A 27,849-nucleotide genomic window follows, 5' to 3' on the forward strand; every position below is an offset into this window, starting at 1 on the left:
AGCTTAACACTCAAACTTCCACTGGACATTCTCCCAACCTTGTCTACTCTTGATCTGCGCACCTAGCCCAGAGCCGTACTTTTCAGGACGCACTGTGCCACCTGCAAGCTGAGGACCCAGCTTCTTCATGTCGCCGAAGCCCATGCCTGTAGCCTCGACATCAAAGCCGAGGAGTAGAGAAGACGCAAAGCCGATAATCTCCGCGAATGCAAAGTTCCGGCCGGGACACAGGTGACGTCCACCACCGAAGGGTATATATGCTGCTTTGCGTTTTCGCTCCTCTTCAGGGCTGCCCTTGGAGCCTGGGTGGAAGCGCTCTGGGTCGAAGGTGTTGACATCGGAGCCCCAGACGCTTTGCTCGTAGTGAGCCACGCCGGCTGGGAGCTGCATATCTGTTCCCTTCTTGAGAAGATATGTGTTTCCTTCGGGTGTCGTGATGGTGATGTCCTCCAAGATACGGCGCATGCTGACAGATTGATTGACGAGACGCATCGTTTCGCGATAACAGCTGACAAGCAGGGGAAGCTTGGCTTCGTACTCTGCGATATTGAATGTAACCGTTTTCTTCCCATTATCGTGTGCTATCACAGCTGCAGCTTCGGCTTCGGTTCTTATACGAGCAACGAGATCAGGTCGATCGAGAATGTACAGGAGAAGCCAGTAGAACGTAGGCACGGCGTTGAGCGTTGCGACGTTGGGTAGAATGACTTCGAACTTTCCGATCTCGAAGCCGGTGAGGCCGTTCTTACGGAGGGAGCCGGCACGGTTGCGGACGATGGCTGATACGGAAGGGTCGGTAACATCATGGTCTTCTGAGTACCATTTGCACACGATGTCTTGGAGAGTTGAGCGCGCTTTGTAGGCTTTTGGCATCGTGATCGAGGGGTATAGGGAGAGGAGGAAGTAGGGGACCGATTCTTCAAAGCACCTGCACAAGAATTTGTTAGCAACGATAACAACGAGAAGATGCTGTTCTGACTTACCACATATCCTCGATCAAGTCTGGCTTGGAACCGAAGGGATCAGTATCGCCGTAGAGAGCTTTCGTGGTAGCCAAAGACATGACGTCGCGACACCAAAGATACAAGTTCTCAACTTGAAGCTGTCCATTTGCGAATTTCTCTTTGCCATGCGTATCTGCATGGGCGCGCATTGTTCCATCGCTCATAGGATCCAGCTTCGCTGAGATGCAGGCCAAGAAATGGACGTTCATCTGGTGCAGACTCGCAGTCTGGAAGCTCGCGTGTATCGCGTCAGTGAATTCATCGTAGACGCCTGGTGCCTTTACTTTCAGGAACTCTTCTTGGGTCAGGTCGAATGTTTTCTTGGCGTAGTCGATTGCGAAGGGCTCGAACGACGCGGTTTTGTTGCGGAGGAGGGATTGGAGAAGGCTTGGATCGAAGACGGCGTAGAGTTTGCCATTGAGCATGGGCAGAGTCGCGATTTGGTGGTTTGGGTTCGCATTGCTGTGGACTTTGGTTAGTAATGTTAAGATGGGATTGAGAAGAGTAGAAGTACGCACTGAATGAGTCGGCCGTAATCTGCTTGGTGACGAATGATGCCCAGAATGTGACCGATCCATGGAATTGTTGGTTTCACGACTGGCGGTTCCCGTGGGTCGAGGCGGGGTGTCAGGAAATAATTTAGCAGCGACAGCGCTATTGCAGTCGCTATAGCCGCTGTAGTCCACGCTGACGAGGAGCTGAGGTTTCCATCGCGCAGGTCTAGAAACGTCTGACCCAAGAAGCTGCTCGAATTAGAATCCATCGCCAACACACTGAGCACTGATATTGACGGATAGGAAGAGGGTTGGTTGGGTAAGATACAGTGAGGCTTTTATTCACTGGTAGAATTAGCTAGTGCTGACTTTGATTGTGCATTGCTGTCCATTTTGATCCTATTCCAACCTAGAAAGATCTAGTGCTGATATGATTGTGACCTTGGAGGCTTGGGCATGATCCTTCAGTGGGATATTCTACAGCGACAGACCAATTGGGGAACGAGGATTTGCGATTGTTATTTGGTGTTTTGGTCAAGTTCAAACACGCGACAAAGAGGTGCCATTGAACATCTATTAGCTGGGTAGTATTAATTGTATTTACAGCTTCGCAACTGGTTTCTCTGCAGCGACCTTTGCCTTCAAGACTCGCCTCAGGATCTTTCCACTGGGCGACTTGGGAATAATATCCAACACCCTCACGCCGCCCTTCAACCACTTATGCCTTGCCTTGTGTTGCTCAACATGCTCATGCACCGCTTTCACGACATCTTCGTCCGAAATACCGCTTGCTTCTCTGCTCTTGACGATAAATGCCAAAGGAACTTCTCCCGCGCGCTCGTCAACAATGCCTATTACTGCGCTGTCGGCGACGTAGGGATGGTCGAGAAGATGAGCTTCCAATTCTGCCGGCGCAACTTGATGGCCCTGGAACAGTTAGTACTTTCCAAAAGACGTGTTGATGTTGAACAAACCTTGACTTTAATGAGCTCTTTAATCCGATCAACCACAAAGAAGTGCTCGTTACCACGCTCTGACTTTCGCACAAGTACTTCATCGCCTGTCCTCAACCAGCACCCGTCTTCGCGCCAGACAAATGTCTCGGCATTCGCTTTCTCGTTATGCAAGTAACCTAGCACAACATTTGGCCCTTGAACGTATAACTCGCCTGGTGTTTCGTGCTCTGTGACTTCGTTACCGTGCTGATCAATGATCTTTACTTTTACGCCCGGAAGAAGAGAGCCTGATGATCCCAAGAAGGCATCTGCTTCGCTTGTGTGGAAGACCGAGGGTGAAGCTTCCGTCAATCCTGTCCACTGTTAGTATACTCAACTTTGCATTGTGCGCGTGCATAACAGACCGTAGCCTTGACTGATTCGCCATTTCGGATAGTGTTCCAATAACTTCTGAATCGTCTCGCCTCCCAAAGGCGCAGCACCTGAGAAGACGAGCCTGACAGAACTGAGGTCGTACTTGCGACACTTATCCTGGCTGCTTAAAAGCTGGACAATAATAGGTGGCACAACGCTGAGTTGTTCAATACGGAACTTTTGGATGCAGGCTAAAAGCTGATCGAGTTGGAAGCGCTGCATTATGATGACCTCGTCGCCTCGGTACTGTGCGATATGCGCGATGACAACTAGACCGTAGATGTGACTGAAAGGTAGTAGTCCGAGTGCGACTTGTGTATCGATGCCATCTTGTTGGCGGGTTACAGTTTCGTATGTATGGATCATGATGGTGCATGCAATCACGTTGTAGTGAGAGATCATGACCGCTTTCTGCATTGCATTAGATACACAGTTTCCTTGAAGTATTGACTTTTACTTACGGGAAGACCAGATGTGCCACTTGAGTAGCAGAGGTACGCTGTCTGTCTCTTACCCTGTCCTGGGATCCATGCGGGGATGGACAAAGGTGGGAGGTTCTGGCCCTCAGAGATGAGGTCTTCAATTGACCTGTAGGAACCATCTGAGGGGACATCAGGTAGGGGAAGTAAAAAGATGTGCTTGTCGGGAATTCCAACTGCCTTTGCTGCTTTCACCGCAGTATCGAGTAGAGGAGCACAGGTAAATAGCGCTTTAGCCCCGGATGATCGAAGCTGGTGCTCCAATTCGGACACCGAATGCGCTGAGCTAGCTGGTGTGACGATGCCATCTACGCGGTGAATGGCGTGTGTAACAGGGATATAATCAATCTATAACCTCATTAGCACTAGCATCCACTGTCCGATGCGGTGTTTCTTACCGTGTTGAGAGCATAGATGGCAACGACTCGTTCCCAAGCTGTTCCATCATGAGCGTCAAAACCGACAGCCTTGGCCAGACCCCGCGCAAGGAAGTCGACTCGCTGAGCAACCTCAGCAGCAGAACGCGATTGGCCTGTGACACCGCATGTGTAGGGGTTTTTGGAACTAGAAAAGGCTTTTCGGCCTGCTTTATCGGTGTTGATAAAGTCTGCTACGCTGATTGAATCGGGGATGTCTGTCTTTGTTAGGATGGTTGGGTATAGGGTTAGGCGAAGATACGTACTAGGGAGCTGAGGTGCCCAAGAGGGAGGATTAAACGTCATTTTTACAGATTGAGAAACGAGTATAGAAACACAATTGATCAAGTTCAAGTCAGTTAGGAAACAGGAGAATTTGTATCTGTTCTTATTCCGGTTACCTCGGTTTGCCTGTTCAAGTTCCGCGGCATCGATACCGAGTTAAACCTGGGGATCTACGGGGGCCCCGTTTCTGGGGATATGAAGCCAATTAGAGGAGATGAATATGATGATTACGTGAAAAAAATCTGGGGAAGCCACATGAGGGATCTTCGAGAAGGATTCTGGTGAACAGTTCAGAAGCTTCTTTGTGGAGAAACTTCAACGGGAATGTTCGGTAGATGTGACCTCGGGCGATTAAATTGATGTCATTTCTTCGAGATTAGCTTTGATACAAGATCCGCAGCGTACAAGATAGAGTAAACAGCTGCGTTGAGCACAAGAATATCCCTGTTCTAGCGTTGTCGTACGCCACCAATGTAGAATTAGCTGTACTCTTCAATTGATCTAGCAACAATTACCCAATTCTTCTCTTTATCCCGAATTTTATACAGTTAATTATACCATAATCTTCCTCTTCGCCCCAGATAATACCTCTGCACATCTTCTTGCACTGTCCGACTTTTTGCCCAATATCCACAACGCCCTAATACACTCCTCTGCCTGCGACAACCTCTCGCTCACTTCGCCCTTGGCCTCAAACATCCTCAAATCATTCGCCTCGCCCATCCAATAAATCGCCGCTTTTGAGAACGCGCGTTCCAAGATCACGGTCCACGGTTCAGTTAGGATCATACTCTCATTGAGCGCGTGGTGGAACTCTGAAGGTAGTGGTGTGCTTGGTGTCGTCACTCGTGCGAGGTCAGATAATTCTTTGGCACTGCGCTCGCGGACGCGCATGATCCATTTACTGTTTGTGCGGCTTTGAGTTTGCGCGGGAAGACCAAGAGAATTGGTGTCGACCTGGGATACTAGATCGGCAAGGAGGAGGACGCCTAGATGCATGGGCGCGGAGATGCAGATGAACCAGCTTTGGATGCGGCTTGGGATCGAGTCGTAATTTTCGAGGAGCTCTCTAAAGAATGTGCCACTTAAAGATGTTAGACGAGATGATGACTGCCTGACAGATAGACTTACTGAGTCATGTTCCAATACCGATACACTCTCACAGACCGCTCGATAATTTCCTCCACCTTTTCAGGACTCTCGCCTTGTCGCAAAACAGTCTGGAGGTAATGAACATGTCTAAACATCAAAACCTTGACAGGAGCAGATCTTGCGACGGCCTCGGCAGCCTCGTCGTAGGAACATGGCCAATGTACAACCAATTTAGGCTTCTCCAAACTATCCTGAATGAACAGCGGCACATTCCAATCCTTGTCGCCTGTCGCGTCGTCATGCTGGCTGTTGGCGTCTACTACGACTACCGGTCGTTCGGCCATTGATGAACTGACCGTGTCGAACATGACTGACAGCCAGTAAAGAAGACTGATTGTGCTTTGGTCTTCGGTGCTCATCATGGATAAGGTGACTGGCCTTTTGTTCTTGCGCGTCTTGACTATGCCTCGTCGTTCGGCGTCGTAGCGGTATTTTAGAACGTGCATTTTTCGAGCGGCGCGTTCCATGTAGATTGGCGGACCGTTGTTCTCGATGATGTCGGCGATTTCCTCGGATAGCGCGTCTGCGTCGAAGCTCCCACCCAACGGCACAGATGTGGTCCAGTCGTTTGCCTTGTCGTCGTGTGAGAGTGGCTTCTGGGTGAGTCCAAAGATCATCTCTGCAGAAACAACTCGGAACGATTCAACGTCGGCAACGTCGTCAAGGGTTCTACGAGCTTGATCCCAAAGATTTCGCTGAAGGTGACGACCGAACTCTTCGTTGACATCATCCATATACTCATTTAGCGGATTCTCGTCAGTGTCTGCTGGAGAAGGGTATCGTTCTTTCTGACGTCGCGACTCTTGAGCCCACTGCGTGGCGAAGGCCATGATGGCTAAGTGATACGCTTTAGAAACTGCAGCCTGACGATCTTTCGAAATGTGGATGAGTTGAGCAGACTGAGCTCCACGATCGACGCTTAGTGTTCGACGAAGCACTCTGTTTGACCACGAAGAACCCCATTCCGCTGAAGGGCTGTGCCTGTTAAGGTCCTTTGATCGTCCAAATGGGCATGTGATTTCGTTGAGCCAGCATGTTAGATTGTGTTCCAGAACGTCGTGGTAGATATGTAGAAGATTGGATGAGATGATGCTTTGGTTGGACCGGGCCATCATGGACTGGTCGAGCGAGAAGGATGATAGAGAGCTGTGTGAACTGTATTGGGTATCGCTTCCAGCTTGGGATACTCGTCGACGCTTTGTTCGTGTGTGTCTGTCGTTGTAATCTGTGGTACTGCTGGGATTGTATGGTGAAAAGAAGGACCGTTCAGGTTCACTGATATTGATCTCGGGGAGGTCCATGAGGGGGTAGACACTGTAATTATCGGGCACGGCAGTATCTGCTGTTTCTTTGAAGATGTCGAATGACTCTGATAAGCTCTCCGATGGTATATTGAGGTCAGTGATGCCGATCTCGTAGAAGTTGGCGTCCAATGGATTGTTGCCCGCGTCACCAAAGTCAAAGGGTAATGAGTCTAGCGGATTATTGAGAAACGAGGGCATGTCGGAATTATGTGCCCCATTGTCCATATCCGAGAAATTGAAAGTTGATGGAAGTGATTGAGAAACGTGTGATGCCGCAGTTGACTCAGCGCCCACACTCGTATCATCGGCGCCCACAGATGTTGTTGGAGAACGACTGGTTTGTGAAGACTTCCGTCTCGAAGGGATTATGCACTCGATGCTTGACTCTCCTTCTGCGGCAGCGGCCAAAGCATATGAAACCTGAAGTTGAGTCCATGCCCAATTCATGGTGCAACTTTTGTGTGTCTTGATACAATACGAACAGGGCGATGATTGAACGAGCGGTGCTGAAAAAAGGGTTAGTCTAGAACTGAAGTCTGTAGATATATATGACTGACGCTTCTCTCCAACGATCAACTTGCCATCACGTATAGGATCCATGTCTTCTGGATACTCTAGAGGCGGGGCATCGCAGCCACGCTTGGACTTTCTGCATTGATCGCAGGCGTATTGTTGTCTCTTCATAGTGTCAACTCACTGTTTATACCTCGTTGAGAATTAACAGTGAAGATGGAATTCGTAGGAAGGGAAAGATGTGCACGAGGAAGAAAAAGAGTGGGTGATATGCCAGTTATCAGGTTGAGAATCCTACCCCAGTTCTACGGTACCCCCACATAGAGCCAACTAGTTCCGGATCCCCGGATTTCACCTGGTTAGATGATGTTGGGGCTTTAGAACTTTCGTTTCCCCGCGTTCTTTGCTGTTTTGGTTTAGTTGATGTGTGAATTTGATGAGACGTTGGGCAGAAACAATCATGGATTCTCGTCAGCCTTACTTTGGGAACCGAGTTAACTCTACCTTTATATGAGATAACGACACGACTGTTCCACGTCGTCTTGCTCAGGGAGTTAAATTGTGGTAATTAAATTAGCTACGGAGCTCAGATATACTAATAACAACTACAAGATTGACTTGTAAATCTCAGTCTCGACATCCGTCCAGAGATCCAACACCTTGCTATCAGCAAATGGCAAGATCTGCGTGCATACAATCCCAGCAACCCCATGCTCACGATCCGCCCACCACCAAAGATTCGCAAGTCCTGCCCACTGGACAGTGCTCTTTGATCGGCCAGTTGGACCGCCATTTGTAAGCATAAAAGTCAAGCCCCAGCCCTACTCAATAGTCAGATAAGTGTTCACCGAAGGGGAAAATGAATTATAATACCTGTGGAGGATCGCCTTCGACCCCGTAAAGCTCTTCAATACGGTTGGTTAGATCAGGCTTTGCAGCAGGGATAACTTGACGAGAAAAGTTGGGGAATTTCTCAACGCTGTTGCTGAACATGAGATCGATCGTTTCTTGGCGTAGAACCCGGTTGCCTGTCTTTGGGCATGCTCCTCCGTTGAGAAGCATTGTGAGAATCTCTGTTCAAGTTAGCGACGTCAAGTCTGGTGTTGATGCTCCTACATACTTCCGTACTGCTGTGGCTGTGCAAACATGCCAGCACCACCGCTGTTAAAAACTGAAGCAGCTTCGGCTTTATTATCCGGATCAATGACCAGAGGAAGGCGCTGCAAGTGGTCTCGGATACGAAGCTTGCCGTCTTGATCTCGTTGGTGCATATAAGCTAGTTTGGAACGCATCTCCTTATCAGGCAACATGCTCATGTTTGTGATACCAAGCGGTTGGAAAACATGCTTCTGTAGATAGTCGTTGAGACTCAGACCACTGACACGTTCGACGGCTATGCCGGCCCAATCGATACCAGTCTGTGCATGTTAGCAGGATCTCGGCCAACAACAACGGCAACTTACGCCATATTCCCAGCCTTCTCCCGGTTGAAAGAGGAGAGGAAGGGAGATTATATCCTCAATTCTTCCGGAGAACTCATCTACGCCTGCTGGATGGGTCCAATCTCGAAGCCTTTCGTTAAAAAACGTATAACCGAAACCAGCAGTGTGCGTCAACAGCATTCGCAACGTGATCAAATTCTTCTTATCTTCAAATGTTCCGTCAGGCTTCAGAACTTTGAGGCTTTTTAGTTCGGGCAAGATGTTCTCCGTGTGCTCCCCGTCATCGAGCTTCAGCCTTTCTTGTTCGACCAACTGCATACAAGCGATGCCTGCCAACATCTTTGTGCACGAGGCAATCCAGAAAATATTGTCAAGGGTCATCGGCTCTTTGGTGCCGATGCCGCGCGTTCCAGCCGAGTGAGCGAATATTTCGCCATTGCGATCAACGACTACAATGGTTGTGCCGGGAATGTTTGTAGTCTGGTCGGCACAGGCATTGTCTATGATAGACTTGACCTTGGATGTGGCTTGGGCGTCGAGAGGCATGATTGCTAAAGAGGTTACAGCAATTGTTACGATGTTCAGAGTGATGAGGTATTATAGAGCATGGAGCGGTGTATATATACAAGCTAACTCTGCAAACCACTGATCTGTCCAACCTAAGTAAGTGTGCTATACGACTTTATTGCTACCCGACCAAAGATTGACTCGGCATGTGACTGCGAACAGACACTGTTACTATTCAACTACTGCAGCCTTGCGCATGTGCAAACAGGGATACAAGGTTATGGTAATGAAGATTGACCATTTGCTTCACTGTTCAGTGTTCCATATCGGCACAGGCCTCGAGTTATAAACCCCGCATTAGACATTGTCAACGCCAACCTTGTTCTGCTAAGCGTCGATCCCTTCCTCTTGAGCTGCGGAACCGTGTCCGCAACCCCAAAGAATGGCAGTGCACAGACTTGAACCCTGGACGAGTGCGGGGTAAGTAGAAGCAAGAATCAAGGTTGTTGTTCTCAAAGAACCTTTTCCGTGTCTTTGGTATCTGTAAGGGTCCAGGGGTTTTGTTCAACTTTAAATATGTTTGCTTTTCACTGTGCAGGCATGATGACTCGTGTTTGCGATTGTGACGCTGGTCTCTTGCGCTCAGATACTTGCCTGTCCCGTCCTCTGCGAGACTATTGCCAGTTATGACAGATCTGCCAAGCGTCGCCGGTCTGGGAAGAAGTCCATACAGCCTAAGCGCCCTACTGGGTAGCAGAAAAGTTGACCTCCTGAGTCTTAGGTTACAAAAATAAATAGCCTAAAGGCTATGTTTCTAGTAGCATAAGATGTCCTACTAATTTCGTCTCTTATGGTCTCAGTGGCCAATTGTTCTATTTGGTGGTTGGTATAACGTCAAGCAAAATATGTCTTCGGCGCCCTGCATCAAGAGTCATAGAAAGTAGGGCATAAACGCAACCTTATTCCTGCACAATAGAAAAGCAATACCTGCTTAACAGCCCACTTCTTCTTCTTCTAGCACAACCACCGAGAGAGGACATGGAATTCGCAATGAAGTGAAATCTTGATGACACGAGGCTCTGCGACTACACGGATGAGGAACTTATCGAGTATATCAAGTCCCTCTCTGGTCTACCTAATTACTCAAATGTCGTGCCTCTGTCTTTCAGGTATTTGGCCAAGGGCCGTAGAGAAGAAAAAACCTGAAGATGTTGTGAGAGCGACGATACTCGCGTCTCAACACGGGATTCGCGTACCATCTATACATCGGATCGTTTGGAGAAACCATGACTCTTGCTACATCATGGATCGAATCTATGGGACGACACTCGACATCGTGTGGCCTGACCTTGGTTGGATAACAAGCCTTCGACTCGCCTTTCAGCTTCGCAGCGCCATCAACCGCTTAAGGTCAGTTGTTTTAGCATCGCCAGGATCATTAATAACGGGAGAATGCAGGTCGTTTTTTCTCGAGGATACTTATCGCTTACCACCCAGAGCACAACCCAGTGCAGTAGATGATTTCTTGGATTTCTGGGCGAATTTAGTCTCAGCACGCCTGGAGTTCAAAAAGACACCAACAGAGCATTCGATCCGCACAAAGCCGATTCTCCCATATACTCGCTCATTTGTCTTTACGCACCATGACCTAGCACCTCGCAACATCATACTCGACAATAACAATCAGCTCTGGCTTCTCGATTGGGATTTGGCGGGATATTATCCCAGGTTCTTTGAACACGACGGCATGTACAATTTTATTCCTACGGCGGCGTGGACCAAGTTTGAGATGTGGCGTTGGAAGATATTTGCCTGTATCGCTAGTGGATTTTACGGCAAGGAAGGTCGGTGGTTGGATATCATAAGATCCAGGTTCACGCTCTACCGCACAGCGTGTCGCTTCAACATGAAAGCGAACGGCTATGCTGCGGTTGCCGGTAGGATTGACAGAGACTAGTGATAACTAGGGCCCATTGTTGATAGCTCTCTTTATTTGCACATATGCCAAAGGTAGTGTGGCTGGGGAAGTTTCGAATCCATGTTTTGAGTAACATTGGATGGACAAGAATGTGCGAACATGTTGAAGTGATACAACATTAACCTTTGCTCTTTGAACAAACTTCACTCGTAATCTTTTGTAATACTGAAACATAGACATTTATTATTTGCGAAAGTAACTTGACATGGTAGTAAGATCAAGCGAGTGACTATAAAGAAATCTCACTTGTGCTAGGACGATGCACAAGACGAGCTATGGGCAGTTGGCTTCCAAAGCTCTTAAAGAGTCTTATGGCTCAGTACCGCATTATCAGAAAAGCAAAACGGCAGACGCATTCGGCAAATGACAAAAGAGGCAAAGAAAGATGGTTTGACAGGAAATCGCTGCAATCTCCAGGCTGCTTTGAAGACAAGCTTCAGATCAAAACTAAGCAATTTCAGGGCAGGTACCCAGAATGATGCAGTCTGGGTTAACACCAATGATACAGCGGTCGCCGTCCATGATACTGCCTGAAGGACACTCAGGTTGCTTGGAGGAAAAGCATTCCGAGCCCCGGGCGACAAAGCCAGGTGGGCAGGCCGGCCCCTTCTTGAGGACACATTCGCCATTTTCGAGTGTGAAGCCAGCCCGACAGGCAGGTTTCTGGTATGAAACACAGTAATCACCCATTGGGGTGGTGTTGGGAGGGCAATCGGCTTGTACAATGCACTTCCCATTGGTGAGAACACTTCCATCCGCACATGAAGGGGTTTCGGAACGGGAAATACACTGGCCCGTCTTCTCATCGAGCTCGGTGGACGGGTCTGGGCATTCTGGGCTCTGGTTGTGAACACACCGATCTCCCACTAGGGTGTAGTCTCCTGAACAGTTGGCCCTCTTGATACAACTATCTCCACTGCGGACTGTATCCGGTGGACAAGTTGGCTCGTTGTCGACAACACATCTTCCGTTCTTGAGGTGGAAAGGAGGTAGACACGATGGTCTGTACTTGTAGATACAAGCACGCCTCGCCAGTGAGTAGATGTATTCGGGCTCCGGGCAGATTGGATTCGTCATAGAGACACAGTACTCCCCTTCCGGCATTGTGTCTTCCGGACATTGAGAAGTGGTGCGAGTAACGCACTGGTTGCCCAATAACAAGAGGCCATCCTTACAGGCAGGCTGCACATTGTCGTAGATACAGTACTCGCCGTTCTTGATGGTTCCAGGGGGACAGCTAAGAGTGGGTTCGCCTACACAAAAGCCATCTTTGTGCTTGAGATTGCTGGGGCATTCGGGTGTATGAGGGTTGGAAACGCACTCGTCATCCACAATAGTTGTGTCACTTGGACAGTCGGGGCCTTCAACGATGCACTCCATGCGACTAGGAGATAGCTTGCCATCAGCGCAGTAAGGATCTGTTTCGTAGACACATTTATCCTTGAAGACCTTGAGAGGGGTCGGGCAGGAGGCTTCCTCCTTCTTGTAGCAGACGCCCTTCTCAACGAAACCCTTTCCACCGTCACAATCGGGCTGGCCTCCTGGACTCGTGACGCACTTACCGTCACGAAGTTCCGAGTTGAGGGGGCATGCGTTCGAGCCTGGGTTGTCCTGGGTGCAAAAGGTGCCATCAAATCCGCCAAAGTCTTTGGGACAGCAAGCTATCTTGTCACTGACGCGGTCCCATCTGTTGACGTATCCGGCCTGACAGTTGAGTTGATCCCGTCTCAGGCAACGAGCTGTGACCTTGTCGAATCTGAAACCCGACGGGCATCCAGGCTGACTGTTCGACACACATACGCCATTGGTCAGGGTTCCTTCTTTGCAGGAAGGCAGTCTGCTGTATTCGCAAACGCCGTTCCGGAAAGCAGACCCGGAAGGGCAAGATGGCCCGGAATCGTGCACACATGTGTTGCCGGAAACAGTGAACCCGGGTGGACATGAAGGAGGTTGCACAGAGATACAGCGACCTGTCCCGCTTTGCTTGGTACCAGATGGACAGCTGGCCTCCTTGGTGTGCACACACTTGCCATCGACCACCTTGAGCCAGTCTTGGTGACATGTTGGGCCTTCATCCGAAACACAAAGATTACCCTGGGCACGAAAGCCCTTTTGTGGGCATTTCGGTACCTCATCGACGGTACAGAGTCCGTTGACAATCTTCTTTCCGCCTGGGCAAGTCGGGTCCTCCTTCATCACACACTGGCCGTTGTCCAGGATAGTCTCTGGAGGACACTGGGGCGGCACCTTTGAGGCACAGCCGTCCTTAGTCGGCACCAAGTTTGTATCCTCGCAGACAGGTCCAGAGGTGAGGACACAGACACCATTTGCAAAGTGCATGTTAGGAGGACAGACAGTGGACTTGGGATAGACGCAGCGGGACCCGTTGAAAGTGGTACCCAGGGGACAACACTTTGTGTTTCCCTGACCATCGGTGGAGATGACGATATCATCGATGGTGATCTTCTTGCCCACTCTCTGGCACGCCGAGCCCATAAGACATGAGCCCAGGGTGTTAACTTGAGTGCCCAATGGCGTCGTCAAAAGCCCGGAACCCCCATTGAGGACTTGCTGGTGATCCTGTGCCAAGACGACAGAGCTGGCGAATAACACAGCGACGTCTCTGAGGCGCGTCATCGTGAAAAAGCTGGATAAGGCTTGGATGGGAAATAAAAAGTGCTTCTGTGTGAAAGAGAAAGAGAGAGTGGTTCGTGATGGGTGTGTGCGTGTTTCTAGGGTTCTCTGGCTCTGAGATGGCGTGCTGTCATGTGGTATAAGTACTTGTTGATCATCTGTTAAGCTAGCCATTCGAGGCGGGCATCGTAAAGCCCTTTGGATGCAAATAGACTTTGGTAGATCCCCAGATCGCACCCAGCGACATCCGGGACCCCCTCCTGACGCGGCTGGTATCCGCAGAGTTGTTTCGATTGTGGCTGTAATGCCGAAGAGACATCCTTGATACCGTACAACTTTAGCAGGGCGACGAATTCAAGGGAGCTAGGATTTTGATCATGACGTACGATCAAGACATTATGTCCAAGATGCAATCGTTCCGGCCGGCATATGAAGTAGGGTCATTCTTCAAGGAAGGAATCTAAAAGTCTAGCTGTAGATCAGAACCAAGACATCGCATTTGAGCCACTCTGGATGCATCACGTCAGTCTCCGTCTCCCCGTTTTGTGAAACCTAATCGTCAGCATGTGAACTCAACCAGGTGGACCTGTATCTCAGCTTCAGGGCTACCAGTGCAGATCGAGCTTCTCTTGGCTGCTCTCCGTAGTCTGCGGCGTTATCACATGTGTTAAAGACAAGTTTATTATTTTTTCAGGACGATCTTGAAAGCTTATGCTCCTTGAAAGTTTATGCTCTTGTTTGGTATGTACCCTTTTCTTATCAAGTTGACCATATTGACGATTGTACAAGTATTAAAATTATATAAGGGAGTATGTTGTTTGAGTATTTGCGAGCAAGGAGACTAAGCATACTTCGGACTGCCCCTTGAGCTCTTTGATATATTTACTGCCAATACTTGTCTCTGACGACGTCAATGGTTATGTCTTGTCCGTCTTTGAAAGGCGGGAGTTCTGAGTCGTGATCAAGGAGACTTCGCATCTCGTTATAGCTAGATGATCTGCAGTACTAATCCATAAACTGTTTGGCAGATTTCGGCTTTGAGATCGACAAAAGTCCCGTCACCCTAGTCATATCCTTTCAGATTAACGTCCCTCAGTAAGTTTCCTTTGATTGGTGGTTCAGAGAGATATCTAGGACAAGGGTATGAGAAGTGCAGTGCAGTCAGTAGTGGTTCTAGTTCTTTGGAATGCTGTTGCAAACATGTTTTGGAAGATGCTTGCGGCACTTATTGATCTTCTCCACGGGTTGTTGTGTCTAGATGTGAGGAATGGCGGGAGTCAGACTTAGATGAGGAGACGGCAGTTGTGTCAGAAGGGATGAATATTGTTGTCTTGTCACCTTTTCTGAGACTTGTTCCTGACTGGGAATGTTAGTGTCCGAGTACTAGTAGATATATCTTGCATAGCGGCATGGGGGAATCGGACTTGTGACCCGTGTCTTATGATCTAATGCAATGTGAGAAAGAAATGCATGAGAATTGATTCACTGTGAGGCCTATATGCATGTGAGACTCATATATTAGACATCAAAGGGTTGGGTTAGAATTTATCCAATATGGTCTCAAAGGAAGCAGCTGCTACAAGGAGTAGGAGGCATGAAAGCTGAGACTTCATACGTCTGGTAGACATAAGTCTCTCGTCTCTTATAAATTACGTCACGTACATAAACTCACGACCAGTATACGGCACTTGAGATCATTTATGTTTTACCTCGATAGATTGAAGCTTATGCGTGAGTCAAATATTTAGGACATAAAGGGCGTGTGGAACCTGAGTCCTTTCAAAAGGGATGAAATCAGGAGAGACATATCTACGCGTCCCAATCCTGTCAACATCGAATCGATGACATCAGAACAAGACCGAATATCTCGGAGACAATCCCACCCGCAAACGCCACGGTCCGTCCCTGGCAGGCCCCTAGTCAAGCGGTGAGAGCCGTGCCGTTCTTGTAGCTCCATTTTGAAAGATAACGAAAAGGAATGCAAAAGTAAGACAATATCTCACTCCATCGGGCCGCGTGACTCCGACGGCAGGATTGGGCTTAGGCTAGGATATCGCATCTGAATCAGAGAACAAGGTAGTTTGAGCGGGATCTGAGACACATGTTGGTTGGCACGTATAAATCCGATGTTATTTACTGCTTGATCATCAGCATCCACATCTCTTCGTTACCAACATCCCCCCAAACCTTCTACCTACAGCTTAATCCAGCTTCCCCTTCTGCCTATTATTTTCATCCAAATTTGTCCCGTCACCATGTCCATCATCGCAGACAGAGTCAGAGACAGGACCCTCACTCGAGATGATTTCAAGGACTTGACCAGTGGCGATGATATCAACAAGCCAGTGGACGGCAATACGCCCCTTGGTTATGCTGTTTTGAACGGGGATACTTACGCAGTCCGCCTTCTCATTAACCACAAGGCCAGCGTCAAACGAAAGTCCCCCAATGGTCTCTCTGTGCTCCATATGGCAGTTGATGCCAAGGAGAATGCAGCGCGGGTCGTCAAGATCCTCCTTGAGAGCAAGGACATCAATGTAGATGAAGAAGACGACTCCTTTCCCCATGACACTCCTCTTATGCGGGCGTTGAAGAATAACCCGGATCCTGTGATCATCAAAGCTCTCAAGGACCGTGGGGCGTCCGTCACCACCCCGAACAGCAAGGGCGAGACAGCGCTGGATCTGGCAGATCGCCTTCTCAACTCCAAAGCCAAAGAGGCTCTTGTTGCCCCGGATCCCCAAAACCCAACCGGGATCTCGCTTCCACGGTTCCTCGTTTCGTCGGCCTTCCTCTTGCTTGATTACCTCTCGCCTCGCAAGTACCTGCAAGACAGTGTCATCGCAGCCTTCAAGATGATCTACGATCAGATTGTTGTGCCTCGCATGACGTCGCCGGTAAGCTATTCTGACAATCATAAGCAAACATAGCTAACAGAATCTTCCTCCTCCCAGGTATCAACATACCCAAAGACGAAGCCTGAATTGAAAGCTATACTAGAGGATGTTGTCGCAACGCATGGCCTGGAGAGCTTTTTTGGACCCAACAGTCCGGTCCTGCAGAGTATTCTCCTACAGGCATATACGGTTGTGAACAATCCGGCTCTCAACCTACAGCTCACTTCTCAAGCCGTGAGTTCACAGTTCCACATGGCTTTATACCAGCCTATCATCTATTGCGGTCAGTACCAGTCCCAATGCCAATTATCTACTACTGCGAGCAATGCTAACATAGGTTCTGAGTAGATGACAGTAGATCCATGCTGGAGGAAAATCGATGGCCGACACAGGCTGACATTGTCAGTGAGATTGCGGATATAATGTCACTGTTCTCGCCAAGTGAAAGAGGCACTCACATCCGCTTCATCAACAAGTCCAGCCCTGGCTTGGATGACCTCAAGGGAGACGCCCTCAAAGCTCAGATGAACTTCGCTCCGGACGGTAGCACCAAGATTGGGACAAGCCTGAACAGCAAGATTCTCGAGCCGTTCATTTACAGCAAGACTAATGTAGGAGCAGCTTTTGAGCGCCCAGTTCTTGTTATCATCATCACGGACGGGTGGCCTACAGAAGAGCCGGTAGACACCCTGCAGAACGCCATCATTACCTGTCAGCAGAGATTGCAAGCTGCCAATCACCCTCACGATGGTAAGCCTTCCCCCATTTAAGTTTATTACCAAGTACCAAACACTAAAATATCACAGCTGTTATATTCTCAGCCAACCAGATCGGCAGTGCACCACAAGCTGCCCAATTCCTGAGCGGCTTGATGGCAGTTAGCCAACAGCCGGCTTTCGATGGTGTGCTCCGCGTCTCAGCAGGTATGCTTACTGCGACGGATCAAAGTATATTGAACCTTACTAACGTCATTTCAGAGAGATTGGACACACAGTTCCAACAGCTGAGAAACAACAGAGACGATCTCTTTTACTGGGTCAGTACAATCTATCTTATTACAACAAGGCATTGCTAATATTAACCAATCACAGATTGAGAAAGTGTTGTTTGGCTAAGGTAAATCTTGATGGTCATTTAGTCGTATTCGTTGGGATAGGAATGACTTTTAGTAGTTGAAAGGTGGATGCCAGTTAGTGTCTGGGTACTAAGCTGGGTTACTCAGTTTTGTTAGGGGGATGTTTCTTATTGTAACTGCTTTTGAGACTACTCGAGTGTGTAACGCAAGGTAATAAAAACAATTAAACTTGGAGAAGGAATGTTCAATCCACAGTATTCTACCGTGAAAAATCTTTTAGACAAGTGATGGAGTTTTTGAGAGACGTCTTTATTTGGCTTGCTCCCCAGCATACGTAAAGGTCATGGCCACAAGGTTACCAACACTTTCTACTTGAAAGGGTTACATCTTCAGTGTTATTTGTCCTGTATAACCACGTAACAATCTAAATGTAAGCTACTGTAGCCCTCAAGGGCGGCTGCGATCTGGAAAATGAGAGTGTGTCATGACATGTTGTGGCTTTCTGATCTTCCAAGTGCCACGTAACATAGCAGTGGACAGGGCTGTTAACAACGTTGGGACAGAATGTCCTTTTTCTTTTGTAGAACACACTGAATTAATTGGGAATTCGCTCTGTTTCTGCAATGCTCAATGTCCATCTAGAAAGGTATAGGTGTACCAAAAACGTCTTTGTGATGTGGCCATGCCAGCAACAAACATGGACGAAGCAGCATCACATTTTAGCCTTAGAATCACAATTAAAGACGTTTGTCCTGTTACAAATGAAAATATTGATTGATATCTGCTTCCTATCCGACAATCTTCTCATTAGATCCGTCCTCGCCATCCCGTCCCTCATCCTGTCCCTAGTCCTACTTCAAACTCACTCTCTTAAATAATCGAATGGGCAGAGTCCCAGGAAGTTTTCCAATACACCAAGCTTGGCTACTCAGCTTCCAAAGACACCATTTACCGCATTCTGTCACTCTTGACAATCATGTAAGAGTTGCTGTAGACCTTCAAGCGACTTTTCTCGAATGGGCTGTATGGCGACTCATTGAAAACATAACAGGTGTTCAACTGTTAGAAGATGGAGTTAGCCAAGAATGAAGAAAAAGATGCAATGGCGTTTTTGTCTTACCTTGTTGACGTCCCACCGGATGGCAACGCAGTCGCTCACGTCGTTGCAGTATTCCCTGGCACAGGCAGCGGGTGAAGTAGCCGTTCGTTCTATGGGAGGACCTGGCCTGAGATTAGTATCCGGCTTCAGCACATAATTGGTATCGTCAATGTCAAAAGGCGGAATTGTGGCAGGCCATGCGCCGAAGCCTCCGGGGTTGTAGCAGATGTCGTCCTTGCCCCGCGCCTGTGTCTTACAACGGTCGTCACATTCCTTTCGAAGCTCGTCTTTCTGCCTTTGGCATGTGTCGTCCGCAGTCTTCTGCTCGTTGGCTAGCTTATCGTTGCATCGATTGTCAAGATCGTCTTTTTGTCTTTGACAAGCTTCATCTGAAGTCTTCTGCTCCTTAGCAAGCCTGTCATTGCATTGCTTGTCGAGCTCATCTTTCTCCCTCTGACACTTGGAATCCAATTGTTGCTGCTGTTGTCGCTTAGCAGCATCAATGTCATAAGTGCATTGATTGTTGATGACATCCTTCTCAGCCTGACACTTGGAATCCAATTGCTGTTGCAGCTGGCGTTTAGCAGCATCAATGTCATACGTGCACTGTTTTTTAATATTATCCTTTTCAGCGCGACACTTGGACTCTAGTTGTTGCTCCAGCTGGCGCTTAGCAGCATCAATATCAGAAGAGCATCGTTCGTTGATGACATCCTTTTCAGCGCGACACTTGGACTCCAATTGTTGCTCCTGCTGGCGCTTAGCAGAATCGATATCATGGGTGCATTGCTTGTTTATGAGATCTTTTTCAGCCCGACACCTGGACTCTAGTTGTTGCTCCAGCTGGCGCTTAGCAGCATCGGTATCATAGGTGCATTTCGTGTTGATAATATCCTTTTCAGCTTGGCATGTAGCCTCCAAGATAATCTTGTCATTGTTTCGAATATTATCACAATCCTTTTGAAGGTTGGCCTTGTCTGCCTGGCATTGGTTGTCTGACTGTTTCTGTTGGTCTTTGACAATGTTCAGGATGTCAGTGCATTGTTGAATTTGTTCGTCCTTTCGGCGGATATCTTCATTGCACTTGTTGTTACAATCCGTATACTTCTGGTCGGCCTTGGAAAGGTCATCAATGCATCTCTGAGTGAGCTTGTCATGACTGTCGGCACATTGACTCTCGATACGGTCACGCTCTGCCTTGTCCGCTTTCGATTTCTCGTCGCATTGTGCTCTGAGGTCATCAAGTTGTCTCTGGTGTTCATTTTCTTGTTTTGACCTGCAGTTGCGTTCGGCGTCGTCCCGCGCATCCTTGACAGCCTTTCGACGCTTCTCAATTTCGTCATTGAGTTTGTCTTGACACTGCTTGTTGAGACGTTTCTGGTCCTCGTCTCTGACCGTTTGTGCATCGCCCAACTTTCGTTCTGCCTCATTCTTGGCAGCGCGAAGGGCTGTGTTTTCGGCTTGAAGGCGTGCAATTTCGGCCCGGAGGTCATCGTTGCGGGAATTGCACTCCTTTTCAGCCTCGAGGCGCGCCGCAGTTTCTTTATCGGCACATTTCGCTTCGATTTCTTTTTCAGAACATCCGATGTTATCAGCGTCGTCAATGAAGCCAACCCTCCAAAGAGAGTGCTGGGAGGGCTCTTCATCTTGACAGCCATCCGTGTCACTGATCAGGCGACAGTGGTGGGTTATGTCGTTCCACACGGAAGCCTTACAGTTTGCAATGACCGCACAGTGATTGGCGCAGTCCTGTAAGGACGGGACGTTGTCCAGAACATTGATTTCACCATTTCCAGGTTCAGCGAAGGTTTGAGAATTAGGGTACCATTTGAACTTGATACGGGATCTGGTTGAAGTCAGTTCCTTGCTATCCAAGAGGAAAAGAGATGTGAAACATACACCATATCGGAACTAGGCCCCGGGCATTCTTGAGCCTGTACTGCCCATGTTAGGGCTTTTAGAATTAAACAGAGCCGGACCGGCCAAGCCATGGTGAAAATGGAATGGGCAGCTGCAGGTAAGCAGATAATCTCCGTTGGGAACTAGTTGTACGAGTATTCGAAGGTTGTATTCGTCTCAATCAAGGGCCACGTAGTAATTACAAAGTATCGGGTTGTTCAATGGGTCAATTGGAACTGTTATATAACGTACGACTCTAACATTTGCAACCCACTTGGTCAATTCCTCCAACTAGACTGTTAATAGGGAAAGAGACAAGCTCTCTCACTACTACCTCGATCATGTCGGACTTGGTAATTGGCTCGAGACAGAAAGATCTCATGCCGGGGCGTCGGGGGCCGACTAACTGGGTTGATTGGAAAGTAAAGCTCCTGGCGCAGGCGGCCCGATCGCCGTTTGCGTCATAGATAGGAACATTGAACGAGTTACAACACACGAACGGAAAGTATACGACCTTTTGAGTCAAGGCTAATAACATCATTGCAAAAGTGAGAGAAACATTTCACAGATCCGACAACGCCACAGATAGCACGAAGAATGGAAAGAATACCGCAGACTATTGCCGGAACTTGGAAGTGCCGAAAAGTCAATTGAGTAGTATTGCTTGCTAGTTTGAGACTAGATGTACTTGGAGAACCCTTCAAGGCTAAAAACTCTATCTAGATTTCATCGTGAGTGATCTTGGCATCTTGATCAACATGTATCTAAGCCGAACTGAGAGTGTGTTTCAGTTAGTCCGATACGCGATGAGATGACGATAAGACCATCAAGGCAGCTATTGTTCTAGACATAGCCATAAACAAGGTATGTGACGGCGCAATGGTGATCAAAGATTGCAAAGGTCCGAGTCAAGCTACCTAAATTGCACCCTTTGCCAGTAAGACACTTTGCTCAGTCACACAATACGGTGATTGAGGAAACCAAGCAGCACGAATGAGCTATAATATGAAGGTCCCTATTACAATCATTGCAATAGAAAAGGAAATAAAAAGGACAATTGCTTTAATTTAATCCAGGACTCAACAGACGGTTGACGGATGATCTGGGGGGAAGCAAAAGATAGCAACAAGAAGATTCTGAACCTGAGATCTCAGGCGACCTTCACTCTTCGGCCGCCTTTCTTGACAGTCCATTCACACCCTTTGCCAAGGTTATACTTTCCGCTAATCTCTCCAAGGCAGTATCTCCCTCAAAGATTCACACGGCAACCTTGTCTCGGATCTTCGCGTAAGACAAAAGGAGCGATCATTTCTATCAAGGGGGGCATTCTGCCGTCACATGGAACACAGCAGTCGTACTCGCGGAAACAAGCTAACAAGGACAGTCTGTTCATGAAATGGAGGGGAAAAGGACATTCCAATCCGCCCTTGCATCATTCACTACTAGAGATCGAAACATGAGAATCTGAAGTGGCCGATTTGGCCAGTCAAGTGAGACAAACATCAAGATTGTACAAATATTGGCAGGAATTACTCCAATAAAATAATTGTCTCACACACAATAGAACACATCCATGATCCATGGCAGGTTCGACGAATGCAGCCGGTCAAATAGGATTAGCAGAAGGGATACAGAATTGATACGCATGACCCTTTCCTGATAAGACATGTTCCTCAAAGGCTGGAGGATTGCGTCAATGACGTATCGTAAGGATGAAAGAAATAATGCCGAGTAAACACAATGTCTCCCAAATGACACTACTGCATACGCATCTCAGACACGGCACGGGTCGAAGTAGTTTGGTTACTAATTGCTTACTTTCCGGCAGCTACGTATATAAGACACCGGAGAAACAAGAGATGAACTAATGTGGATACTGAGAAGCTCTACCGCAATGCGAGGGAGCACTAATTCGGTATTGATGAGCGCCAAGAGTGCCAACGGCTGGCTGAACTAAGACAGCTGCATAGCACTTTTATGCTGCCAAGCAAGCCCGATGATAGACAGCCTGCTACAACTGCACCGCCGAGATCAGGGAAAACTGTTCAGACTTGCGGAAAAGACGCCGCATATGCAATCTCCCGACTCAGCAACTGCTTGTATCCTCGTACAGCTTCTAATCATTGCAATCAACTACAGTGGAGAACGCCATTCCTAAACATTCCATAGGCATTGAGAGAACTGTCTCAAACCAACCCTTGTACAGCCTGCCATTTTTGAAATGCACCCCCTCCCAACAGATACTGCTGCGGTCCAAAACGGAAAGAGAAATACGTACAACGGTAGCAGACAATGCAAGAGTAGTGACGCCAATGCCCGAAGTCGTCTAAGAGTTCGGGATGACGCGCCATCCAGAGTTCCGTAAATTTTGCACAAGGCCAGAATGACTGTGTAGAGAGCCGCCCCGTTTGAAGAGAAACAAGTGTTGAAATTGCATATACTGTATTTGGAAATGGCCTTTAATACAGATGATGATGAAAGTAGAGTTGAAATAGATAACTAAAAAGATAACTAATATGATCCCATGTTGAAAGATATCACAACGCTCGTCGAGAGTAAGACTTTTAACCTATACCAACTCATACATGACCATCACTCCCGTTTTACCCCATAATTAGCCAGCTACTTCACCTCCCAGTAGCTTATCCCGCGCCCAGGCAGCCCACCTCAGCTTGTTATACAGGATAACGTCATAAGGGCGAAACTCAGTTTCATGGAGCTTGTCACTCATCGCCGCCTGGTATTCTACAAGGTTCAAATGCATTGCCAGCTGGCTGTCCGGAGGTAGAGCCGAAGGCTGAAGCTTCTGGCCACTGGACACCCTGCTAGATTGCAAGATAAGCTCCAGTGATCGACTGCCGTGAGGGAATCTTTCATGTTTCAACAAAGCCATGAGAAGCGTCTCATCGACCTGGATTGCTTTCTTCATCAAATCGAGGCGCGTCTCAAGCAAACTGCGAAGTAGCATAGCTCGTCGCATGATAACCATCTTGTCGTCATCGACATTGACAAATGGGTTATCTCGCTTGGGCGGGTTGGGGCCTGCAACGTTGACGTGCGCGCTGAGTCGACTAATGAAGTCAGGTTTCTTCGCCTGCTTCTCATAACGTTCCATCTCATCGTGGTCACCATCGCTGTTTCCTCCAGCGGCACCTGTAACGGGCGCTTGAGCCGGGCGGACAACCCCTCCGACTTGACTGAACTCCTCAAACGAGCTAGAAGTGCCTCCAATGAATACAAAGATGGCGCGCCCCAATGACCGCATCGTACCCTTGTGGAGGTACTGGTTATCCTGCATGGGCGCCAGGAAGTACTTCAACCAGCCCAACGCTTTGCTGCCAAATGGAGAGTCAAACTCGTCAAAGAGCACAACGGGGACATGATTACTCTTTGACGACATATCCCTGACGCTGTCAAAGATACTCAATAAGTCTTTGTAGTCAACAAATTGAGAAAGATTGGCTTCAATTGGCTTTTGCTTCTTGTCGTTGATCACTGCATCGATGACCTTCTTCACACCGAAGGATTTACCTGAGCCAGGCTGACCAAACACTGCGATTGATAATGGCTTTTGCACATCGCCATCAAGGTATTGCTTAATGACAACCTCAACAGATCGAAAGCCTTCAATCTCAGATCGGTCTGCTGTCACCAGAGGACCATACTGAGCAGTGGGTACGAATGCTTCGATGAACTTTGTGCCTGTCTTGACCGTCTCTGCAGCAACGTGTTCCTTCCAAGTCTCAGCAAGACTGAACAGAGACCATTTTCCATCATCGTCGTTCTTAAACCAGTCACTATTGATATGAATGATCCCAGGTCTGGGGAGCTCAGCATTGGTGACGTCTTGTGCCCTCGGATAGTCGATGGCACCGTTAGCATCTGGGACGAATCCGGACAATGCAAATCGATGGGACCGGGCGATGGCGACCTCTATGGCCTGTCCTACAGTTACAGGCTCCAACTTGTCTAGGGCGCTATTGGACTCCTTCACCAGTGATGCAGCCAAACCAGTGACAAAGGCAATGTCAATGCCTGGAATAGATCCATTGTAGGGACGAAGGATCTGGCCCTCTGCCATATTTGGCACCATGTAGGTAACAAAATCGATGGGTGGCGGGTCTGCTGCATCTTGTTGAGGTCTTTCTGCCACATAGATAACACCTTCGTAGCCACAGTGTACAATCAGATGCATGTACCACGGTAGCTTGAGCTCTTTTAGAATTCCTCTGACGTTGCCTCGAAAATCCTCCATTGTTTTCTCCCACGATATGCCACGAGAGATATTAAATCCTTGAGCACGAAGGTCGTCCATGTCAATCACGACCAAGGTTTTCGGGAGGTGTCTGCTTTCGGCGATGCTCTTCTTGAATGGCCGGAAGTCCTCCCAGAGAACTCCCTGACAAAGAGGAACATGCATCTGGTAGAGAAGCACCTTTGATGTGGGGTTATTGTTCTCCAGATTATAGATGTAGTCGTCCATATTTGCCTCGGAGACTCCATAATCATCCCAGACGACAATTCTGGGTGCTTCTGGGGCTTGCGGATTCTGCCAATTGTGCACCATGACCGGTCCTGCGCTGACAACCGTTTGTTTGCCAACCTTGAGCGGAGGATTCTTTTTACCCTCATCCAAGGCCTTCTTGTCCTTGGCTAATGGTAAAATAGAATGGAACCCAGGAGGGACTTGGGTCTGGCGTACTGCTGGCTCCTCAGGCCTGCTGATGACCGACCAGTTGTTGTCTTCTAACAGCCGACGCATGAGTCTGACACCACCGTCTATCATTGTGACCTTCGTTGCGGATGAAGGAGAATCGTCTGGGAGCATGAAGCAATCTCGTCTCTCCTGACCACAGACCAGGATGCTGGGTGGTAGAGGGTCATCCTCTTCTGCAGCATTCTCGGTGGGAGGAAATCTAAGTTTCTGATGTACTAAGAATAAAGGTTAGCGATGTGAGATGGCAGAATAGTCAGTGGTTCTTACGTTCAACATCTTTTTTCTCAAACCCAAGAAGGAGGTAGGCACGCTTTGCAATGTTTTTGTAGCCGAGACAAGCTGCGACACTAACTGATATTCTGTCCTTGGGCTGGGATGACAAAGTGGTCAGTTACCTTCACAAATAATAATGCATGCTGCGAAGAAACAGGCCTACCTTCAAATGTTCGAATACTTTATCTTCCTTTGTAAAGACTCGACCCCGATGCTGCAGGTCAAACGGTCAGAAGTTTTGCCGCATGGAACAAGATAATGAATGACGTACCGATTGGATTGTATTATCATTGTAGGTATTAGCATGGCTGAACCATGCCAATGACTGGCCACCGGGAAGTTTCTTGGGAGTTCCTATGTCATTCTCACCACGAATTGAAATCTCAAACCAAGACCATGAACCCTTCTCGTGATCAGGATTGTGGATCCCACCTTTAGAATAGGTGACAAGTTGCAGAGACACAATGTTGGCAATGGCCCATGCGGACAACGGCTGATATAGTCCAACAATTAGTCTCTTTCGCGGCAAGTGTAGAGTACAACAAACCTCTGTTTCGAACCAGTCTTCTGTCTTGGTATTATCCGGAGTGCTGATCAGCTTACACAAGTATTCACAGACATAGTATCGTCTGGGTACGAGTCGTCCCTCATCCTCTTGTTGAATCTCTGCTTTAGCCGCTTCTGTAGGCCCGGGGTACTGAATGGCCAATCTCTTGATCCAAGCTTCCCGCAATTTCACATCCATCTTCGGACTTAGTTCCTCCAATAGTTTGGAAGCCCTGTCTCTATCTTCTGGGGCGGCATCATTATCATTCAGTATTTCGCTCAGTCTGCCGGCTGATTTCTTGGCAAATGGTTGAACATCGGGTTTCGCCTTGTCTTTGACTTCAAACATGACATTATTCGCTCTCTCTGCGTTGTCAAAGTGATCAGTTAACTTTGCTTCCACTTTGTTTATCACTCTTGTGGCCGCGGCTAGCCCAGGCCATTGCTGGGGGTACTGGCCGTTCCATTTCTCCCAACCATCGAGTGCAGACGGGAGCTCAGACATGTTTAGTAAGAGTGAATTCAAGGATAGTAGAAGATGATTGTATAACAAATGGTGATATGGCGAATGCGATGTAGAACTGTAAAATATATTGCTTAGGATGGAGGCAGCAGCCCTATTTATAAAGATTCGTACAGAAGTAGATTCTGATCTGTTACTTATTACTACTAGGGGACTGAGAAGAATAGCACGTAAAGGTTGAACAAAGAAGTTCATTCACTTGCCTGCCATCAAAGACAGGTGTCAGTCACAGGTTCGAACAAACACAGCCAGCTAAACAGAATCAATCTAAGCGATGCAGAATTGAGAAACATGATTGTTTCCCAACAAGACATGCTCCTCACCGGCTATAACACTACGTCAATATCTCGTCATGAAAATAACTAAAGTAATGTCAAGAAAACATAATGTCAGCATAACATCTCCTAAATAACACTGCTGCATACGCATATGAGACACGGTATGGCTCGAAGTGGTATGGTCGCCTGCTTTCCGCCAGCCACGTATATGAGACATTGGAGAACCTCAAAATGCAATGGAGCGGAGAGGAGTTGCCACAATTTGAGGGAATACCAACTTGGCATCGATGAGCGCCAATATTGTCAACGGCTGGCTGAGCTAATACCATAATACATCACTTTTATATCACCAAGCAGCCCCAATGAAAGACAGCATACCACACCGCCAAGATCAGGGAAAGCGCTCAGACTCGTGGGAATGAATGTATCTATGCAATCTCCAAACTCACCAACTTTTTAACACCTCGTACAGCTTCGAGTATTGGCAATGAATCAGAATAGAAGAACTGGTTAAAATTGACTCAAAACAACCCATGTATAGCCTGACTGACCATGCAGAACCCTGGTGTTGTAGGTGTTGTGCTGTGGTTGTATCCCGCCAAATTGTCGGATAAGAGTCTTGCATCTGTGAAGCGAGGCAGAAACTCCGCCATCTTAAACTTATAGTCGGTGTGAGTCGTTGGATTAAATATTATGCTGGGGACTGTTGTGTTGGAAGAAGAGGAAGTGGGTTGTTGTGCCCTACTTTATGTGACTCTCGATGCAGGGTAGTCGAAGAGTTATTGAAGTTGTACCAAATGTCATACTGGGGGGTGGGTTCCTTGCCTGGTTAGGGTATATGTACTAAATCAAACCCTCATTTAATCACATACGACCAAAGGTAGTGGAAAATACGGGATCCCGTCCGCTCTCCCATAGTCAAGCCACTAACCGGCGGATTAGTAGTTGGGTCGGTGACGACCAG

The 27,849-nt window shown here is 48.0% G+C and overlaps 9 protein-coding genes across 9 annotated transcripts, besides 1 other annotated feature; 2 read left to right on the forward strand and 7 right to left on the reverse strand.

Annotated features, from left to right (window-relative positions):
* Positions 1 to 3: 3 nt before the first annotated feature.
* Positions 4 to 1,767, reverse strand: FPSE_05506 (uncharacterized protein; the record flags this gene model as incomplete). Its single annotated transcript, XM_009258624.1, has 3 exons — positions 4 to 928; positions 984 to 1,466; positions 1,523 to 1,767. The coding sequence occupies 3 exons, from the start codon at positions 1,765 to 1,767 to the stop codon at positions 4 to 6; spliced, it is 1,653 nt and encodes a 550-aa protein (XP_009256899.1).
* Positions 1,768 to 2,098: 331 nt separating this feature from the next.
* FPSE_05505 (uncharacterized protein) lies at positions 2,099 to 4,069 on the reverse strand (the record flags this gene model as incomplete). Its single annotated transcript, XM_009258623.1, has 5 exons — positions 2,099 to 2,425; positions 2,473 to 2,807; positions 2,859 to 3,279; positions 3,330 to 3,695; positions 3,746 to 4,069. 5 exons carry the CDS (start codon positions 4,067 to 4,069, stop codon positions 2,099 to 2,101), a joined length of 1,773 nt encoding a protein of 590 aa, XP_009256898.1.
* Positions 4,070 to 4,600: 531 nt separating this feature from the next.
* Positions 4,601 to 7,188, reverse strand: ZBC1 (the record flags this gene model as incomplete). Its single annotated transcript, XM_009258622.1, has 3 exons — positions 4,601 to 5,117; positions 5,180 to 7,010; positions 7,062 to 7,188. The coding sequence occupies 3 exons, from the start codon at positions 7,186 to 7,188 to the stop codon at positions 4,601 to 4,603; spliced, it is 2,475 nt and encodes an 824-aa protein (XP_009256897.1).
* Positions 7,189 to 7,622: 434 nt separating this feature from the next.
* On the reverse strand, positions 7,623 to 9,005 carry FPSE_05503 (uncharacterized protein; the record flags this gene model as incomplete). Its single annotated transcript, XM_009258621.1, has 4 exons — positions 7,623 to 7,838; positions 7,891 to 8,090; positions 8,138 to 8,435; positions 8,481 to 9,005. 4 exons carry the CDS (start codon positions 9,003 to 9,005, stop codon positions 7,623 to 7,625), a joined length of 1,239 nt encoding a protein of 412 aa, XP_009256896.1.
* Positions 9,006 to 10,269: 1,264 nt separating this feature from the next.
* On the forward strand, positions 10,270 to 10,923 carry FPSE_05502 (uncharacterized protein; the record flags this gene model as incomplete). Its single annotated transcript, XM_009258620.1, has 2 exons — positions 10,270 to 10,376; positions 10,464 to 10,923. The coding sequence occupies 2 exons, from the start codon at positions 10,270 to 10,272 to the stop codon at positions 10,921 to 10,923; spliced, it is 567 nt and encodes a 188-aa protein (XP_009256895.1).
* A 468-nt stretch (positions 10,924 to 11,391) lies between these two features.
* Positions 11,392 to 13,581, reverse strand: FPSE_05501 (uncharacterized protein; the record flags this gene model as incomplete). The annotated part of the gene is made up of 1 exon (XM_009258619.1): positions 11,392 to 13,581. The coding sequence occupies one exon, from the start codon at positions 13,579 to 13,581 to the stop codon at positions 11,392 to 11,394; it is 2,190 nt and encodes a 729-aa protein (XP_009256894.1).
* A 2,252-nt stretch (positions 13,582 to 15,833) lies between these two features.
* FPSE_05500 (uncharacterized protein) lies at positions 15,834 to 17,590 on the forward strand (the record flags this gene model as incomplete). Its single annotated transcript, XM_009258618.1, has 6 exons — positions 15,834 to 16,475; positions 16,533 to 16,758; positions 16,824 to 17,225; positions 17,282 to 17,398; positions 17,453 to 17,511; positions 17,567 to 17,590. 6 exons carry the CDS (start codon positions 15,834 to 15,836, stop codon positions 17,588 to 17,590), a joined length of 1,470 nt encoding a protein of 489 aa, XP_009256893.1.
* Positions 17,591 to 18,498: 908 nt separating this feature from the next.
* FPSE_05499 (uncharacterized protein) lies at positions 18,499 to 20,640 on the reverse strand (the record flags this gene model as incomplete). Its single annotated transcript, XM_009258617.1, has 3 exons — positions 18,499 to 18,609; positions 18,671 to 20,495; positions 20,549 to 20,640. 3 exons carry the CDS (start codon positions 20,638 to 20,640, stop codon positions 18,499 to 18,501), a joined length of 2,028 nt encoding a protein of 675 aa, XP_009256892.1.
* Positions 20,641 to 23,162: 2,522 nt separating this feature from the next.
* Positions 23,163 to 26,589, reverse strand: FPSE_05498 (uncharacterized protein; the record flags this gene model as incomplete). The annotated part of the gene is made up of 5 exons (XM_009258616.1): positions 23,163 to 25,480; positions 25,533 to 25,635; positions 25,702 to 25,752; positions 25,810 to 26,031; positions 26,086 to 26,589. The coding sequence occupies 5 exons, from the start codon at positions 26,587 to 26,589 to the stop codon at positions 23,163 to 23,165; spliced, it is 3,198 nt and encodes a 1,065-aa protein (XP_009256891.1).
* A 1,162-nt stretch (positions 26,590 to 27,751) lies between these two features.
* Positions 27,752 to 27,846: a repeat region.
* Positions 27,847 to 27,849: the final 3 nt, after the last annotated feature.

This window comes from Fusarium pseudograminearum, chromosome 2 (genome assembly GCF_000303195.2).
Source record: "Fusarium pseudograminearum CS3096 chromosome 2, whole genome shotgun sequence".
NCBI classification, from domain to species: Eukaryota; Fungi; Ascomycota; class Sordariomycetes; order Hypocreales; family Nectriaceae; genus Fusarium; species Fusarium pseudograminearum.